Below are 19,010 nucleotides of genomic sequence, written 5' to 3' on the forward strand. Positions count from 1 at the left end.
GTCACACGAGGGCCCTTCTGAGAGTGCAAATGTCGCCGGCAGCAGACACCGGGCCTGGGTGCTGGTGAGGAGCCAGGGGGCCCTGAGGGGAAAGGGCTAGGCCAGGGCCAGGAAGGTCGGGGCAGCCCCTCCCGGGGTGGCCTGTGGGGAGGGGCTTCAGTCGAGACCCACTCTGAAGGCCAATTCGTGAGAGACAGGGAGCTGCAGGCAGGGATTAAATAGCGGTAACTCATATTTATTACAAGTATATACAGTCATATCTTATATTTCGCATCTATACATGATCACACAAATGAACATGTTTCTGGTCAGATGACAGACACAGCTGTCAGAAGGCCCTGAGGCCGGCTCCTGTGTGGGGCTGAGGGCCACATCTTGCCACTGGTCAGCTGAGGCCACGATGCAGCAAGCGCGGGCAGTCAGGGGATGGTGTGATTTCATTTCCTAGGAGGACCATGGGGCATGGCAGGAGCTGGGCAGAGAGGGCAGGGCGCACTGGCTGGGTAGGGCCTGGCTGCACAGCCTGGGAGGCTCGGCAGGGCCAGGCCTTCACTTCTGGGCACAGGCCCCTGATGCCAAGAGAGGGGAGCCCTGGGTGAGGGGAGGGAGGGGTGTCAGGCCCGTTGGGGAGTGGAGGGCTGGGAGCAGCTGCACCTGTCTCTACCAAGGCGCTGGAGTCAGGTGATCCAACTACCCCGTCATGCGTAGTGTTAAGGTGGTGTTACGGTGAAGCCACTTGGCAGACAGACCCTGGACAAGACGTCGGCTGGGAGGAGCTGGACCAGGGGCTTGAGGGCAGCGGTTTCTGGGCCTCCAGCTGGGCACGCAGAGGTCAAAGGCTGGTCCCATTTGGGAGAAAGCTGAGGCGGGCTGGGCTGGGCTAGCGGGCCAACAGGAGGAGGGTAGGAGTGGGGGCAGGCAGAAATGTGATCACACAGCAGCGGCCACCATGGGGCGAGGGCAGCTCTGCACCCCAGGGTGCACGCGACCGGCTGACAGTCCCGCGGGAGGGTGGGGGCGGAGTAGCGGCCTGGGGCCTAGTTCCGCTCATGCTCATTGCTGGCGCCCTCCGGCCGCCGTAGCTTGTCCACCTGCTCGTTGATTTGCCCGTCGCCGCCCCGGCGATCCTCCCGCTGCACGCAGTCCTCCTCGCCGCCGTGGCCGACGTCATCCTCCTCCTCTTCGTCCTCCTCCTCCCGCTGCTCCTCCTCGCCCTGCACCTCCATGCGCACCTGGCCCTGCACGTCCAGCAGCCCCACGTCCTCCTCGGCGGGGCCCAGCAGGTGGTACGTGGAGCCCTCGGGGCTGTGACCCTCCTTGACTGGGGAGGACGAAGCGGACTCGTTGCTGACAGGCGAGATGTCGCTGCTGCTGTGATGGTTGGCCGCCGCCGGGCTGGAGGGAGCCGGGGACTTCACTGGGATCTGCCAGGAGGGGATCTTGGGTGCAGAAGGCGAGGGAGAGGGCGGGAACTGCCTCCTGGTGGGGTGGGGTGGGGTGGGCGGGAGGGAGGGGGAGGACGGAAGTGGTGATGGAGCCTCTGGGCTCCCATACCCCCAAGGTCCACCAGCTGCCCACTGAGCCCCTTCGTCCACTGGAAGCCAAGCTAGTCCTGGGCAAGGCCTGGGGACCTGTCCCACCCGGGAGCCTGTCCTTCCACATGCATCCACAGGCAGAGAGGGGAAAGGCAGGGGCACACAGGTTAGTACTGGGTATCCCCCGCACCCTAACCTGTCTATAGCTAAGAAAAGGTGGCAGGGTGCAAAGGAGGGAGTCAGGTGCACCCTGCAGCAGCTCTGTCCTCATCCGATCCCGGGTTACCCTCAGCCCTGTACGGGGCCCAAACCAGGCAGGGCCAAAGTTCGGAGGCACCCATTCCTCCCAGCCACGGCTTGGATATCAGCTCTACATGGGGTATGCAGGCCTCCGCCGCCCAGCTGAGATCAATGCCCCAGTGAGGCCATCCTGGGGCAGCATCGTGGTTCCTGGGACACAAGCCATTTGGTTTGAAATCCAGGACAGTCCAGGACAAACCAGGGTGAGCAGGTCACTCAGAACTGTGAGGGGACAGTAGCCTTTGTTTGGGGTGGGGGAGGCACTCTCCCAGAACGGGGCAGCCGAGAAGCTGGGGGCCAAGCTGCTTCTGCCTGTGCCTGAGCCCAGGCCCGCTGTCCGGAAGCTCGCCGGGACCAGGCTGTCACTGGGAGGTAGGGTCCAGTGGAGGGCTTGAGAAGGTAAAAAGAGGCGGCCCTGTCTGAACCCTCATCCTTGGAGGGGCTAACCTGCGGACCATCTCTACTCAAAGGGCGCACGGCTGTCCTGGACTCCCTGGTGACCAGGCCTGAGGACCTGTCTGCAGAGGGAGTGGGCCTCATGGGGTCACCCTTAAGAGTGGGCAGTGGGCCCCTGAGGAGGGAAAGTGGAAGCTCAAATACGCCCCCACATCATGCGTGAACCAACCAGCATCTCGGGCTGGGCAGACAGGGTGCCCAGGGAGCAGGGAGGTGAGCCCACCCAGGAAACCCTCGCCCTGCCCACCCCACCCTTCACGGAACCCGGGCAAAAGGCAGGACTTCCTACCGGGTTAAGAGCAAGCCCTTCAAGGAGCTGATTTCCGACTTGAGCTCACTGATGTGCTGGGACTCCAGGACCCAGTTGGTCGATGTGGTGGCCTGTGAGTGACAGCACAGAGACCGCCCATCAGAGGGACGTCTGCAGCCGGCAGACCTTCCCGAGCCTACCGCTGTCTGCAGCCTGGAGGGGCTGCCTCCCTGGTTTGGGCTTTGGCGTCTTACTGTGAATGGATGAAGGTTCCCAGAGCAGATCCGCTTTCACTCAACAACTTGATCACATCTTGTTTCTTCACATCCAGACACTATCATCACTTCGCGCTCTTCCTCCTCCTCCCCACAGTCCACCTCCCTTCCCGATGCCCTGGGCTTTATTGTGGTTGAGTGTTGCCGCCAGGCATGGAAGGGCCCGGGGTTGCTGACTGCCCACCTCCTTAGTTCCCCAGCACCACCAACCCCGCATCCTCTGTAGTCGTCTCTCCCCCCAGCAGTACTCTGGGGCGGCGCTGAGGCTCCACAGAAACAGCAGCTCCTCCCTCCAGAAGGCTGACAAGGAAGCCACTCATGGTACCCTAACCATGCCAGGCTTTGATGCACTCTCTCCCCCTTTGAACGTGACCAAAGAAAACCCAGGTGACCCCATCTTCCTCTCAGCTCATCTGGCCAGGACTCATGAAACAAGAGCAGCTCTACAGCACACCCCCACCAGGCGGCTCCGGGCCCAGGTTGCCTGTGAGCGGCCCATAAGGTCACGTCCACAGGGGATGGCCTAGCATGTGCCTGCTCTCGCAGGCCGGAGGCAGCCTGGAGCAGTCTTAAGGCACTGGAGAATCTGGCAGGCTCTGGCTCCCCCATGACTGCTGCCCTGCCAAGCACGGGGTGTGGGGCGCCCACAGGCTGGGAGGGGTTCCTGGGATGCCCGCAGCTTGTCAGCTGCAGGTCTGGGATGGCCAAGAAGAGCCCCGCCTCCATAGCTGGAGCCGCTGCCCCGAGCACACCAGGAGGCGCATGCCCACCTGCCACCCTCGCCCATACCACCTGGGGCCCCCAGACAGCAAAGAGCCAGAAGCCACTGTGCTGGCTGCGGCAAGCGCCGGGTGCTCCAGCAGCCCATTAACCAGGGAGCAATTTCCACTCTCTAGTCCACAGGGGACTCGGGTTTCCAAACTTGAATGGTGCCAGATGCCTGAGATTTAGAAATAAAACCTGACATCTGGGGCTTTTTAGCCAGTCTCTTTAAAAAAAAAAAAAAACAGTTGTAGAAAACTCAGAGTCTTCAGTTTTATGTAGGTTTTTTAATTACTTGAAGCTCTTCTTTTTAATTTTTTACAGTGCTCCAGTAGGAGTTTGGAAGTCAGTATAAAAACTCACACTGCAGCTGAGGCAACACAGCCCTGCTGCACTGTTTTATGGGGGAACTCGAGTTGGCACCATTTGGGGCCTAGACACCAGCCCAGCGGCTCCTCTTCAGGACAGAGGGACAGGCACAGGAGACCCCCCACAGCCCCTGACCCTGGCACACTCTTACAGGCCTGCAAGCCAAGACAGAACCCGGGCCCCTCCTTCTGAGCTGGGAACATGTGCTCTTCATCTCACGCTTAAGGCCTGAAAACAGTTTTCCAATTTCCGGAATGGCTTCTAGCCATTGGCAGGCCTCTGCTCCACAAGCTACTAGAAGGACGGGGGTGGGGGTGGGGGCCATAAACACCTCCTGGCCGGCAGGAGGAAGCACACCACGAAGGGGTGGCCACAGGCATCCTTGGACCCATTATGGGATGGGGCGCTCAGGACCCTCCTCATGAGGATGAGCCCATTTCCACCGGAAATGGAAGGATTCCTATTCCACAGGTTTTCAAAAAATGCAAAAATCTGATCATGCAATTGGAGGTGGGGCACCCCCTTTGGAGAGCGCCTCAGAGGGCTCTCTCAAGGCAGCAGAGTGAGGTGGCAGTGGTGGGGGGCGGAGCGCCCTGGGGCGCCAAGGGCTGCGGAGCTCAGGCCTTTGGGGAGCACACAGTAGAGCAGGAGAGAGCCAGCTCTTGTACCCGGGAAGGCCTGGGCATGGTCTCCAAGCAAGGATATCGCGGAGTGGGCCTGCAGACCCACAGTCAGCCGAGAGCGCCTGGGGGCTGGGCCCCTGGGGCAGGGGTGGGGGGCAGGGTGGGGGAGCAGGAAGGCTTTGCAGTCACCTTTGGCTAGAGGGCCCTTTCTCTGCCGTCAAGCCCCAGAAAGCACCAGGGCACCAGTTCCCCCAGGAGTGTGCCCTGTCCCACAGAACCGGGGCCAGAGGCCTGCAAGGAGGGACCAGCTGAAGACAGGCACTGCTCTTAGCATGCATGGACCATAGAAGGAAACCAAGACCCAGAGAGCCTAGGTGACTTGCCTCCAGTCACACAGCCAGTTTTCACCTGGACAGCGTGGCCCCACGCCTCAGCTGGTAATGGCCGGTGCAGGGGGGGCGTGGGGGAGCAGGGGCTTGCTCACCCGACTCCATAGACCGAGATCTGGAGGACCTGTCCCTCCCACAGCCAAGGGCCTGGTGCTGGCAGAACAGGGGCTGCTCAACGGTCTGTGACCACACTTCCCTGTTCTCTGGAACTGTCTCCTGGCCGCACGTGCAGGCGGACACAGGCCTCGACGCTTTGGGAATGAAGCTGGCTGCAAGAGCAACCCCCTGCCACTAGGGGGTGAACTGGAGAAAGGGCAGCTCAACTGTGGGGTGCCCACCGCCGCATGACTGGAGCGGAGAGAGCCGGGCGCCGGCAGAGAGAACCAGGCAAAGGCGGGCAGGGCCCGGGGGCAGAGACGAGTACCTTGGCAGTGGCCAGTTCCTGGGCGAGCTCCTGAACTTTCTGCTGTTGCTGGATGAGCAGCTCCTGGACAGAGGCTAGTGTCGTCTGGACCTGCGTCACTGGGGGGGTGGGGGAGGGTATAGGGAGAGCCAGCCGCCTGGTTGGTAAATGGCTCCACACAGCCTGCCCGCTTCCTGTCCACACACCTGCGAGCTGCCCATTTTCCTGCTACATCTAATTTATCTGCAGACACCCCCATCCATATAATTTATCGGCACCCTGGGTAATCTACCTGCACTGTATCTAACCTCTAGTATTTCTACTTTATCTTTCTATTGTGTGGTTGTCCGTGGTCAACAGTATATCCGTCCAAAACCTCTCCCCTCTAATTACATCTAGCTGTGATCTACCCGGCTCACCCAGCTTCTGGAGCGCGTGTCCCTCGGCTCTCGGTGTCCTTGTGGAACTGGGGGAAGTCCCCCGTCCTGGCAGACAGGCCCCTGAGGTCATTGCCGCAACTCAGAGAGAGCAGTCTAAACCTCCTTGCTCCTTGCTCCCGCCTGCCCCAGGCACGCCCAGGACCCGGGCCCTGGTCAGAGCGTTCGCAGCGTGGCCCAGGGGGACACAGTCGCTGGCCTGGGACAGGTGGCTCTCCTGCCTGCCTCGGATCTTTGAATTCTGAGCCTCTATCTCGTAAACAAGTTTATAAAGGAGAGAAGCCACCTCTGGTGCGACAGGTCCCAGCTAATCTGGGCCATCATGGGGGCGCTGGGTAATGAACGCGAGCCCTGTGGAGTCGATAACAGAGGAGGTGGCCGAGGTCACAGGAGCCGCAGTAATTACAGACTCTCTTGACCCTGCTTTGGATTCTTAGAGGGAAGGGGGAAAAATCACCGAAAACCCCCCTGAAAACCTCATAGAAGCAGAAATTAAAAATGAACTTTACAGCCCTTAGAAAGGCTGTCATTTTATTCCCCTTATTAATATTCTGAGGTTGGGAGCCTTTCCGTAAAAACATAATTAATTGAGGCCGCGCCGACAGTAAACAAGCAATTTCAAATTAAACCGAAATGACGGCGGCTTCATTTGCAAATGTGAACAGATTCTCAGAGCAGATAAATGAAGTCACCACATAAAGTGGAGACGGAGGGGCGCGGGGAGGGGCGGCCAGGGGCTGCGCGGAGGCTCTGAGGGGTGACTTGATGGAGTCATTAATCTTTACCTGTCTGGGCCACGCTGCCACTCAGCTCCGAGAGGCTCGCCTCCATCCGCTCCAGTTGCTTCCTGTCCTCTCTGCCGCCCACGATGAGGGGGAGCAGGTATTTCTGCAAGAAGTGGGGTGGCGTGGGGACGGCACCCAGCGCCGTGGGGCCCCTCGTCAGCAAACTCCCACACGCCTCCCGCTCGGCCCGGCTTCGAAACCCACGGCAAACACCGTCAAGGAAGAAGACACATGTGAAGAAGTTTGGAGCTGTTGATAGCCGACACGTGGCAACGGTCTGGCTGAGGGGCGGGGACTCCGTTCTTTAGACCTCTTGGTGATGCCGCCACCGTTTCTGTCCCAAAGTGTGTGTCTGTCTGTCTGTCTGTCTCTCTCTCTCTCTCTCTCTCTCTGGTGGGGAACTGAAAGGGTTGTATTTTCAAAGTTCTCAGAAGAGTCATGTGCCTGAATTGCCCACTCAAATAAATGAGTAAAATTGCATTTTTTTAAAAATACATACTGAGAGAAACTAGAAGAAAATCAACAACAGATTGGGTGAATGCGATTCTTTTCCAAGAGCCAGTTGCTGTCAAGTTGACTTGGATTAGTGTGCCAGAAGAGGGCTGTGCTTCCAAGAGCTGGTTTTTCCGAAAGAGCCAGGCCTTTCTTCCGAGTGCATCTGAACGGACCAGTCCTTGACTGACCACTGCGTGCAGTGACCAGGGACTCCTGCTCTTTCATTAGGTTTGATAGATGGGTATCGCGAGCCTGTTGATAGAGCCCCAGACCCTCAAGTTCCCGTGAGTGAGATGCAGTCCATTTCCCTCGAAGCGGGCCGACAAGGTGGCACTGGGGACAGCCAGAAGGAACTGTCAAGGTGAGAGAGCAAGCTGATCCCCTGGGGCTGTTTTGGGGTCCAGCGAGAGAAGGCCAGGGGCTCAGAACCTTCTGGAAGAAGGTGGCGGCACCGCTGGTAACTAGCTCTTGGACTTAGCAGTCAGGGCTGGCTCCAGGTGACAAGAATGTGTAGGCTGAATCTACATGCCCAGGACGACTTGGGAGACAGGTGGAGGGGTGGGGTGGGGGGTAGGGGGCACCAAGTCACCCACCTTGAGCAGGGTGGTGCTCGGGCGGCCATGGCTAAGGTCCCTCGGGTGTAGCTAAAGGGCAGCCTCTTACTGCCTTTGGGCCCCAAGTCAAAGCACGAGTCAGCAACTTCTCCATTAAGGTTTCCGTGCCGGGGAAGGGAAAGGAGGTCTCTCACTGGGGTTTGTGGAGAACTCATTTCCAGAGTGACTCCTAAGTGCGGATCCTGATTTAGCATATGTAGAGCAACATTTTCTATTCGGTAAAGTGCTTTTCAACCACGGTGTGAGTTATTACCCACCACCGAGACGAAGCTGGTCAGAGGTGGCCTCACATTTCAGACGGAAAGCGTCCTAAGCATGAAAGTCATCCCTTAGCCTAACTGCTGTGTACCTCTAAAACAAGAGGATGAGCGAAATCATCCGCAGATGTTTTAGAAATGTTCTGGCCACCCCCATGACCGAGCCTTGGGAGTCTCCCATGCCTTTTAAAGTGACACCCCCTGGGTGGCCGTGCACACCCAGAGGGGCTGGTGGTTCTCTGGGCAGACCCCTAGGGAAGTGGGTCTAACTCTCCGGATGCTGGTGGAGAATGCGGAGTCTGCCTTCTTAGTGACTGCCTGCAGTCAGTGATTGAAAAGGCTGTCTACGCTCAGGTGAGGCGCTAGCTCCGAGGAGCAGCGCTCTACACCCGGTTCCTGGCGTGGAACTCCCGGCTCCAACCCAGGGGCAGATGCAACAGGGCAGAACTTCTTGTCTGCTGCTCCGCTGTCATTAGCTTTGCACGAGGTCAAAAGTTAAGAAACCCAGAGTGCACTATGTAAACATGCTTCCTGTGCCAGCATTTACAACAGTGAGCCTGGGTACTCGCACAGGTTCTTTAAAAATCATCTCCAAATAAGGGGTTGAGCTGCAGCCTTGGGAGGACAAGGGGTTTCTGGCGGGGCCAGCAGAGCGGTCCCCCTGGCCACTTCTATATCTGGTGTCTCCAGGGTCTGTCCCCATCCTGCCTCACCTGGAAGGAACACAGGTCAGCTTCCGACCAGAGGTGGCCCTGCAGCCTGCTGTACAGGATGAGCCTGGGAGCTGACTAAGGAAGGTGAGGACATCCAAGATTTAGATGGAAATCAAAACCAGAGTGGAGTCAAAGACCAGCTCTCCCCCACGCCAGAGTCTGTTCTCATTACACAGAGCCTCTTGGCGCTGCCCTTGACCAGCAGCCAGCATGTGGACCAGGTCTGGCTCTGAGCACTTCCCATGTGTCTTCTTCTTCATAACCACCCCCATTCTACAGAGGAGAACACAGAGCTAGAGAGGGGCAGTGATCACCTGTAGTCAGAGGGACCACGTGGCAGAGCCAGGTGACTCCAGTGTCCACACTCTTAACCACGACGTGGTACTGTGTGTCTGGCACCACTAGAAGTGCTTGACAAGGGTGACTCATAGGTGGCCCTGTGCAGCAGAGCCTGGCTGTGGCGTGAGGGAACTCGCCGAGGTTCCCCAGCTGGGTGGAGACGGGCTTGGGCCAGGAACTGGGCAGAGCCTCACTCTTTGGTGGTGCCCCCCACCCCCGGAGAAACCCACGGACAACCAGCAGGGCAGCAGGCCGGTGCCGCGCTGAGAAGGGCAGGCTCACCTTGTAGAGCTGGTGAAAGCCGAACGCGATTCCTGCCGTGATGATGGCCAGTGCCCCGTAATCCCTCCATCGGGAGCCTGCTGGGCCTGGGGGGCGGAGAGAGCAGTCAGGAGAGAGAGAGAGAGAGAGAGAGAGAGAGCACAGGGGAGGGGCTCAAAGGCCAACGATGAGAAGAGAATGGTTGTTAGTAGTGGCCACTCAGGCCCCTGCTGCTAGCTGGCTGCCGGACTGACCTCACTGGGAAGGTAAGGGGTGTCCCTACACGGACAATGTGTCTACTGTGTGCTGGGAGGTGGGGTGAGGGGGCGACACAGCCATGTTTCAGAACCCGGGGATGGGGTGGGGCCCATTCAGACAAGCGCATCTCCTCTCCTTCCAGGACCAGCAGCCAGACCTCAGCACCCACGGAGAAGGGTCCAGATGGCCCCAGAAGCAGGCGGTTAGAAGGGAACCAGGAGCGAGGCGAGGAATGAATCTCCTTGGCAGCACCTGTCGATCGCCGGCCCCCTCTCCCCGTGGAAGGCCCAGAGCCACTTGACAGGCGCCCGTGTCCCACAGCTGAAGAGCAGGCAGTGGGAGTTTGCTTCAAGGAGGGCGGCCCGGTGACAAAGGCCCCAAGTGGGAAATGGGAGGCCCCTGGCTCTGTGCTGCAGACTACGCCTTCTGGAGGTGGAGGTGACCGTGACAGGAGCACGGGAGGGGCCCCGCTCCACACGAGGTTTCCCACCTGGGCCACCCCAAAGTGGTTCCCAAAACTTTAATCAACACATACGCGGTCTCGTCCTCAGACTTCTGCTCCATTTTTGTTTTACACTTTTGAACCCTGACACGCTCAAAGGGCTCGAGCAGCCCAGGTGGGGGTTCTGTGGAGCCATTCTACCACACGTGACCCCTGTGAACAGGCCCACATTTATCCTTCCAGAGAGTTCCATGCACCCTGAAGGCCATGTAGAGAGGTATTCCTTTACCTTCCCTCCCTTTCCACATTAGTCTTTCCTTCTTGTACAAGACTCTACTCCATCAGTGGACATCCAGATCACTCCGCTCTTCCATGATTTCACACGACGCTCCACCAGTGACTTGGCAGCTATGTCCCCTCATGCGTATGGACAAGGCCACCTCTACACGTGAATTCCTCGGGGGCTGGGTCAGGGGTACCTGGGGGAGCCAGCACGCAACAGGTCTGCCTCATTTGCCACCATGGACAGGGTGTGGCTCACCATCTTCCTGTCGCTCCCATTCGGGAAAGAATGTGCGCTTCCCTCCCTGCTGGCCCTGTCCGCTAAGTACATGCTGGACTGCTAACCGCACAGTCGGCCATTCAAAGCCACCAGCCACTCCAAGGGAGGAAGATGAGGCTGTATGCCTCCGAAAAGATCTAGTCTCGGAACCCAATGGGGCAGTTCTGCTCCGCGCTAGAGGGTCACTAAAGTTTGGGCTTTTGGTTTTTCTCGGGCAGGTTTCCACCTTACACAGGTTCTGACTTTCACAGGTTTGACCCTATCCACATTCGCAAACTTTGATGGATGTGCCAAAGTGACCCGAGGGGGTGAGTCAATCCACATGCCCATCAACCATCTATTCGACTGCTTTCCCTGCCCCAACCGAAGGAGCTCTTCAAGCAGAAAGGCCGAGCTCCCATCTAGTCCTGGCGCTCCCATCTCTCTCACAAAGGGGGCGGAGCTTCTGCCCACGGTGCTTCTGCTCTCCCACCGCACGTTTCCCATCCGATGTCTTTGAGCGATTCAGTGAAGCAGCTGAGACAGTCAGGAATTTCACCCCTTTGTCGATGGTGGGTGGGAGAAAGATGAGGCTCTCTACCCCAGAAAGAGTTACAGCCTCGTTGTCTCTCCTAAAGCCCTGGCCCAGTGTCCCCACGACCTCGTGGAGAGACTCCGGCGATGGTCAATGCTGCTGTGACTTATTCCAAGTCTCACGGGGCCACATTTGGGCACTATGCCAAGGTGGAGCTTCCTCCCACCCCTGCCGAGAGCCCGACAGCCATTCAGAGACTGAACACATAGCCATTCGTGCTCAGCCTGGCAGCTCTGCTGAATGGTTTGGTGGCCAAGGACGTGTGGATGTGGTTTTATGTTGACCAGATCATAGGCAGGCGAGGCATCATTGGCTATGATGTTTGAAGACCAGTCTTCAACACCCGATGATATCGGTTTACTACTTGAAGGTTCTTGGACCATGTGTGATTAGACTGCTCTAATGAAGAAATCATTCTTTCTAAAGAAAGAAAGGAGGAAAGCGAGCTTTGGAAGCGCACAGGGCAGGTCTCCTCTGCCCGACAGCAGGGTCGTGTGAGGCAGCATGGACCCGATGGCCGTGAGTTTGGGTCTGGTTTGAATCGATGCTGGGGAAGCACAGCACTCTCCTCTCCGCCCACTGAACCCCGAAGAACTCCCTCTGCAGTGCCCCCCTCCCCCAGCCACTTGTTAAGACTTACTCCTCAGGAAGGCTTTGTCCCCACCCAGAATGCTCACCTGTGCAACCACCTTCCTGGGAGAGCGCCACCTTTCAGGTGAGGGGTGTTGGGGAGAGGGTCACACTCACCGCTGCTGTTGAAACGCCCACTAGCTATCTAACAAGACAGAGGCAGTTACTGGGCTCCAGGTCTGACCAGACCAGATGCCACCTTTGCATGATTCTCCTACTTCCCTGCCCACAGACTGCACGTGCACCTCGGTGCTCTGCCCAGCTAGCTAAGACAGAGGCAGTTACTGGGCTCCAGGTCTGACCAGACCAGATGCCACCTTTGCATGATTCTCCTACTTCCCTGCCCACAGACTGCACGTGCACCTCGGTGCTCTGAACAGCAGGGGGAGCCTTGGGGGGGGGGCAGTCTGGGGCCCCAGATCCCTTCTGCAGCCGAGCACTGCGTCTCCTCAGGTCCCAAGAAACACCTGTGGTTCCCTGCAAGCTCACCTTTCACCCTCACAGCTCCTCTGCTCCTGCCAGGCTCACACGCGTTAAGAACATTTTATTGCCCCCTGGTTTTCATTATTAATGAAAAGGGACCAGAATGATCTTTCCTAAAGTTCAGAGAGTCTATAAAGACAAGAAGCTGAAATGCCATTTTACTCGTTTTGGAGATGTGTGATACAATTCTGTCTTGTGGCAAGATGGAGATGGGGAAAGCCGCAGCGGGGCAGACTGAGCTCAAGCCTGCTCCGGGAAGGGAGACAGACCCTGGCGCTGCCAGGCGCCCTAAGACCTCCCGCCCCCTCCCAAGCCCCACTGCTCTGTGCAAGCCCATGGCAGACCCCATGAGGGAACGGAGAGCAGGGCTCTGGGGGGCTGCCGCTTCCCTCATCACCATGCTCCACAGGCCCCAAAATATCGAGGTTAGGGCAGAGTGGGGCCGGCCGCTCACGTGCTCTAGCTTAGAAATAAAGAACATGCAGTGAACAAGCTGTTCACCAAAACACTAGCACAATTTCAGCTTGGACTCAGACAAGTGGGCACGCCACCCTGGCTCCCCACTCCACTCCCACCCTCACCAACCCGATGGAGCCAATGAGGTTTCCTCTGCCCGTGGTCAAGTCCAGCATGGTCTCTGGGTGGGGCACAGAGCTAACAGGTTTGGTTACTAATCCATAGATGGAAGGTTTGGGTCTGCCCCGAGGTGACCTGGAAGAAAGGGCTGACGATCTACTTTGGAAAACTCAGCCAATGCCAATGCTGTGGAGCCCAGTTCTACTCTGATAAACCCAGGCCGCCAAGAGGTGGCCTCAACTGATGGCCACAGATGACGAAGCACGGACCACTTGACGGGCGGGAGGTGGCGGGGCTCTGCTACCGCCAGCACCCAGAAACAACAATGTCTTTCTTTTATGTGAGCTGAGTCACCCTGTCCATGGCACACCCCCACAGGCACCAGTGGCTAGCCAGCCGTAAGACCAGCCCTTCACTGTCACCTTGGTGACAGACTCGGAAAGGTCAGGCATGGAGCTGCACCACCTTGTACTCCAGGGACCGCCACTAGGCCTCAGGTGCAGGAAGGTCAGGGGACAAATTCCTCCTCCTCCGAGGGCAGGGCTTCCCGAGAACGTGCCACCTGCCAAGGATGCTGTCACGGAGCACAAAGGCTCAGATGTCGGGGAACCTCCGCTACGTCCAGGACTGGAGACACCCCACGACGTCTTAACTCCTGCACCGAGCCCCTAAGCACAGCAACATGACGTGCTGTCTTTGGGTCTATCTCCCCCAGCCAAGAAATCCTCACCCACCAAGTGTCAGCAGCTATCATCAGGCGAGAACAAAGGCACAAGAGTAGGCATCGCCCACACAATGCAGCAAGGCCGCACTCCACACCCCAAGCCATGGGCTGCACACCTCTGCACAGCTCAGCAAAGATGCTCCCCTGCAGCCCAGGGCAGGAGGTGCTCCCGACATCATCCTGCTGGGACAAAATGCCCCTGGGGGATGATCTAGCTGACACCAGTGGGGGCACCCTCACATCCTCGGGGCCCAGGGCCACGGCAGTGGCAGGAACTAGGCCAGGCTGGCTGTGTCCCCTCCAGGAGGGAATCACGGCTCCATCACAGCAATGCAAGCTAGCTTCTCAGTTCAGTTCGGCCGCTTACCTAGCAAGCCCCTCAGATCCACCAGGGTCGCCCTCGGGGAGGGGCTGGAATGAAGCCAGGTTGCCAATTCAGTGCTCGCTATAGCAAAGTCACAGGCTGAGCGAAGCACCAAGGAAAGAGGGACTAGAGGACGGAAGAGGACTGGCCACCCCAACCCAGAGGGCAGCAGTCAGGGGAGCTCCACGTGGAACGCAGCCTGCCAGGCAAAAAGGCAGCACAGGGGCCCCGCAGTCACAGCTGAAAAGCCAAGGCCTGCCTCCACATGGAAGTCCCGTGAAGGGCAATCTTATCTGCTTCTCCCGGCTGCTGCCACGTTATCAGCAGTGGCATCTACAGGCAGAAAGGACACAGAGGCTGAGCCACTCCATAGACTTAAAAATATGAGCTCCAATTGGGTGGCTAAGAATGCGGAGGAGTCCAAGAATAGAAGCGAACTTATATGGGCAACTGATTTTTGACAAAGGGGCCAGGGTAATTCTACGGGGACAAGGTAACCTTGTCAACAAGTGGGCATCCAAATAGGGAAGGGAGAAGAAAAGAACCCGACCCCCACTTCACACCGCACACAACTACACAAAAAAAAGCCAAAGTGGCAAAGCTTCTAAAAGAAAATACTAGAGAAAAACCTTTGCAAAAGACTCTTAGGGTATAAAAAAATGCACGAAGCATAACGGGGAAAAGGATAAAATGAGTGTCATCAAAACTTAATGTTTGCTTTCCAAAAAACACTGTCAACTCGTGGTTGACAACTTGGGTGAGTGGCATACGAACTCATAAAGTTCATGTTTGCCAAGCACTACCTGGGGTCTCAGACGCTCACGGCGGCCATCTAAGCTCTAACTGCTGGTCTCTGCTTGTGTGGGACGAACAAGAAAGAGGAGGAGAAGCAAAGGCTCAGAGAGCAAGCTCCCGACAGGACCAATCAGCTACAGGAGTCACGGCCTCCGCTTATGCGGGCGGGCACCACAGATGGATCCGATCGGGGCACAGTAAACGGTGCAGATAGAGCAGAACACTGTAGACAGAAGAAAGCTCAATCCGTCAGAAACAGGCCGGACTGACTGGACTGGTTGAGACCAGAAGCTACTGCCCTGAAATGCCCTTTCCATTCTGTGCTGAAATGACACTTAGAGGTCACACTTCAGCTAAGTCCAGACTGGTTCATAAAACAGTGTCGCCTCTGAGGGATACAGTGCTCCTTTGAAAAATCATCCTGAGTCTAAGAGTCACCGGCCCCCTCAAACAAAGATGGGAAGGCAGGGGAGCCGGGGAAGCTCAAGTTACCGAGCCAAAACAGCCAGAAGAAAAATAACAAGACTGTGAACATGGTGAGAAGTCAAAGCAATGTCACAGAACAGTATTGGCACAGCTAGAAAGTGTTCAGTGGAAACCCGACTGGCTGTGTACACCTTTGCCAAAAGCACAATGAAGTAAAATTTAACGATAAATAAAGTAAAAGGTAGGTTCCAGGCTCCAGCCCAGGCTTTCTACGTCACAGTCGCTCACTGTCTGACCCAGGGGGCATACGCACGCGCACGTATATGTTATTCATTCATTCATATAAAGTTCACATAAAACTATCATTTTAACCATTAAAGAAGGGGGTAAAAAGATGTTAGGAACACAGCAAAGCTAGCCACAGACTGCAAGGAGACAGTTGCAAAATAAAACCTGATATCAGACGTGTGGTCTAGATGTATAAAGAACTCGTACAAGTCAACTTTTTAAAAAAGCTGATTATTGAAAGGGGGAAAAGATTGGAAGACAGTCCACAAAACAGAAGTGAGTAGCCAATACAATAAGCATATGAAGATACGCTTAATATCATGAATCACTAGGAAAAATCTAAATTGAACTAACAATGAAATTCTACAATGTGCACCCTGGAAGGTCCAAGCTAAAGATCTGGGAACAGCAAGCACGGACAGGGACAGGGAACCACGGGAACTTCCTCACCCTGCTGATGGGCATGGAAAATGGAGCACGGCGGAGCGGTTTACCGTTTCTAACACTAAACAGCTTCCACTGCCGGCTCCTCACTGAAGAGAAAGGAAAGCCCATCTCCACACAAAGCCTCACACACAAATGTTCACGGCAGCGTCGTGCGGGACAGCACGAGGCAGACGGCCACCCGAGAGACGGTCAGCAAATGACTGATCAACAGAGTGGGGCAGGGCCACGCAAATGGAGGAGCCAGCAAGGCCAGGTGGCCAAGTCCCCGCCACGCCTGTTTTCATACAGTCATGGCCAAAGAATGTCTTTCCCGCGGTAAAGGACTGATGGGAGAACCGCGGAGGAGGAGGCGGAGGAGGACACCAGGTGACAGAGACTGGACGTCTGAAACACTTCCCATCTGAACACTGACAGAAAAAGTTCCAATCCCCTATTTGCTCAGCAAAAAGGAAAGGAATACATGTTTTCCCACATGCCTCTTAAGGTTTTCTTGTATTGTTGTAAAATATATACCAGCATTGGTCAATTCAACATGTTCATGTATACAGTTCAATGACTGACTGTACATTTACATCACCATATTTTCATATATATGTACCCACATAAGTGACACACACACACACATGCAATGCGCATAGAATACCGGGCAAGGAGGTTGCACGGTGCACAAAACTCCTGCTGACATGCGCGTTAATTGTGTAAAAAATGCTGTAGTCACGCCGTGTGGCCATCGTCAATTCACCGCCACATTTCCATCACCATAACCAGATACCCCACACTTCTCAACGACTCCCTCTCCCCCTTTCCTCCTGCCTGGCAGTCACTGATGAACTTTGGTTTCTATACATTTGTCTGTTGTACACATTTCATGTAAGTAGGATCAGACACTCTTTGTCCTTTTGTGACCAAGTGACTTCATTTCGCATAATATTTTCAACACTTGCCTGTGTTGTAACATGTATATGAGAACTTCATTTCTCTTTATGGAGAGTAAAGGAATGGGTTTGTGATATATATACAACACACTGAAGAATCCCCAAAGCAGCATGCTACATGAAAGAAACCAGACCCCAGAGACGACCTGCTGCAGGGTTTATTTATAGGAAATGGTAGAAGGCAGAACTAGAGCGACAGTTGAGGTGACTGGTGGTTGTCCGAAGCCAAAGGTGGGGGAGGAGGGTGCCGTGAGAGGCCCAGAGAAAGCGTGTTGAAGTGGTAGCAATGTTCTCTCTCTACCAGTGCTGGTAACACGAGTGGAAGTATTTATTAAAACTCATCAGAGTGGACATTGGTAATTGGTCAAATTCTCTTATAGGGAAATCATACTTGAGAGAAACAAAAGTATTAAGAGGACTCCAGGGACATGAAGTTCTCATCTGACCCCGGAACTCCTAAGATAGCAACCTAGGAGAAGTGAACACACGTCCACAGGAACACAGACACAGCCGTTCTTCGCAGTTTCATGCACATCGGTCCAAACTGGAAATAACCTAGCTGTCCGCCAACTGGAGAATGGAGAGGGGAAATGTGGTGTATCCACACCATGGAATGCTATACGCCATGAAAAAGAATGAGGTACTGATAGGTTCTAAGTCTCACAGGTGAACCTCAGAACATATGAGGCTAAGTGAAAGAAGCCAGCCAGACAGAAAATCGCATATTTTTAAGCTTCCATTTCACTACATCTCCAGAAATGGCAAATGCATAGTGGCAGAGAGAAGATTAGTGGTTTTCTGGGACTGGAGCTAAAAACAGGGATTACGAGTATGGACAGGAGGAATCTTATTAGGAAATGAAAATGTTCTACAGCTGATTTACAGTGATGTTGCATTCCTTGGTAAAGTCACTAAAAATCATTGAGTTGTACATTTGAAATGGATGAATTTTATATGTAAAACATATTTCAATAGAACGGGTTTAAAATAATAATGCATTCTAAGAGTTTCAGAAGAAACCAGGCAAAAATGGCCAACTTGGTTTTGCTTCATTTTCCATGAGGGAAACAAGAACCACAATGGTGATGGGATCTTCTCTTTCGATGGCAGCGCGGGAAGAGCCAGCAATCCCATGGGACACACAGGAATTCTGGCCTTCACCTCACCCCACACACATAGCTGGAAAGCAGCTGACATGGCATGCAGATCTAAACAAACGTGGGCACTATAAAACTTGTAGGACAAAGTATCTGTGCCCTTTGTGTCTCACACAGGATGTAAGACCGTATGTCATGAAGGGAAACCTTAAAAAGTAGGGGGGAAAAGCAAAAGAAAAAAAAAAACGGGTAGCGGGGGAACATGGCACTAACCCACCCAAGGGGAAGGTATTCTTTATAACACAGGGAAAAAGGGACCAGACTTCAACCTGGTGCTTCAAGATGTGAATGCAACATGCCGGCATGGAGTAGGAAACCAATGGAGAGGTCTGAGGGGCCGGCCCCAATCTCAACTATGTGGACACCTGCCTCTCTCCCCAGAAGAATTTATTCAGAGGACAGCACTGAAGCTGCAGCTCAGGGAGAGGGACATGTCTGATCAGATCACACAGGAGCAAATGAAGGGGGAGGAAGAGAGAGTGGAGCACATCCTGGCCCACCAAGCCTTGAGGACAATATTCCCACTCAGAGAAGCCAATCCACAGAGAAGACCATATGGCCAACCTCACTATGAGACACGACATCCCTCACTGCCCCACAGCCCTACAAAGAGACAACACTGGATACACAATGTGGGAAGTGTGCCCGATCTGATCCCACCACACTGAGGCAAAACACTAAGGGTGTGCAACAGAACAGCAAGGGGAACAGCAACGAAGTCCCCAGGGAATACCAAAAATAGACTTTGGGGCCAGGACTTAGTACACCATCAGATTCGACTGGAAAACTCTCCTAAAAGCCAACAAACCATCCTTGAACTAACTACAATCTTTTCTTTTTGTTGTTGTTTGTTTGTTTTTTATTGGCTTTTTTCTTGTTGATGTTTTGCTTTCTTTTGTTGCCTTGTTTTGCTATCTTATTTTTGTGCATGTTATTATCTCCACAGGTCTGTCTAAATAAGATAGGCTGGATGAATAATCTGGAGGAGAAAACAACAGGACCAACGGTTCCGGGGGGCATGGGAGAGGGGGAGGTGGGGGGAAAGGAAGTGGTGTTAACAAACCCAGGGACAAGGGAACAACAAGT

The 19,010-nt window shown here is 55.1% G+C and overlaps 1 protein-coding gene across 1 annotated transcript in view; it reads right to left on the minus strand.

The window, feature by feature from the left end:
- Positions 1 to 214: 214 nt before the first annotated feature.
- The window catches only part of PEX14 (peroxisomal biogenesis factor 14), a 159,130-nt gene continuing 140,334 nt past the window's right edge, over positions 215 to 19,010 (minus strand). The window contains exons 5-9 of the mRNA XM_004705182.3: positions 9,285 to 9,370; positions 6,585 to 6,687; positions 5,384 to 5,481; positions 2,581 to 2,672; positions 215 to 1,479 (exon numbers count right to left, since the gene is read on the minus strand). Coding sequence (XP_004705239.1) covers positions 1,038 to 1,479; positions 2,581 to 2,672; positions 5,384 to 5,481; positions 6,585 to 6,687; positions 9,285 to 9,370 — 821 coding nt within the window. The 3' untranslated portion in view covers positions 215 to 1,037. The remainder of the gene's footprint in view (positions 1,480 to 2,580; positions 2,673 to 5,383; positions 5,482 to 6,584; positions 6,688 to 9,284; positions 9,371 to 19,010) is intronic.

Source organism: Echinops telfairi, unplaced genomic scaffold (assembly GCF_000313985.2).
Source record: "Echinops telfairi isolate 266 unplaced genomic scaffold, ASM31398v2 ScPeMD7_7457;HRSCAF=8495, whole genome shotgun sequence".
Classification (NCBI taxonomy): domain Eukaryota; kingdom Metazoa; phylum Chordata; class Mammalia; order Afrosoricida; family Tenrecidae; genus Echinops; species Echinops telfairi.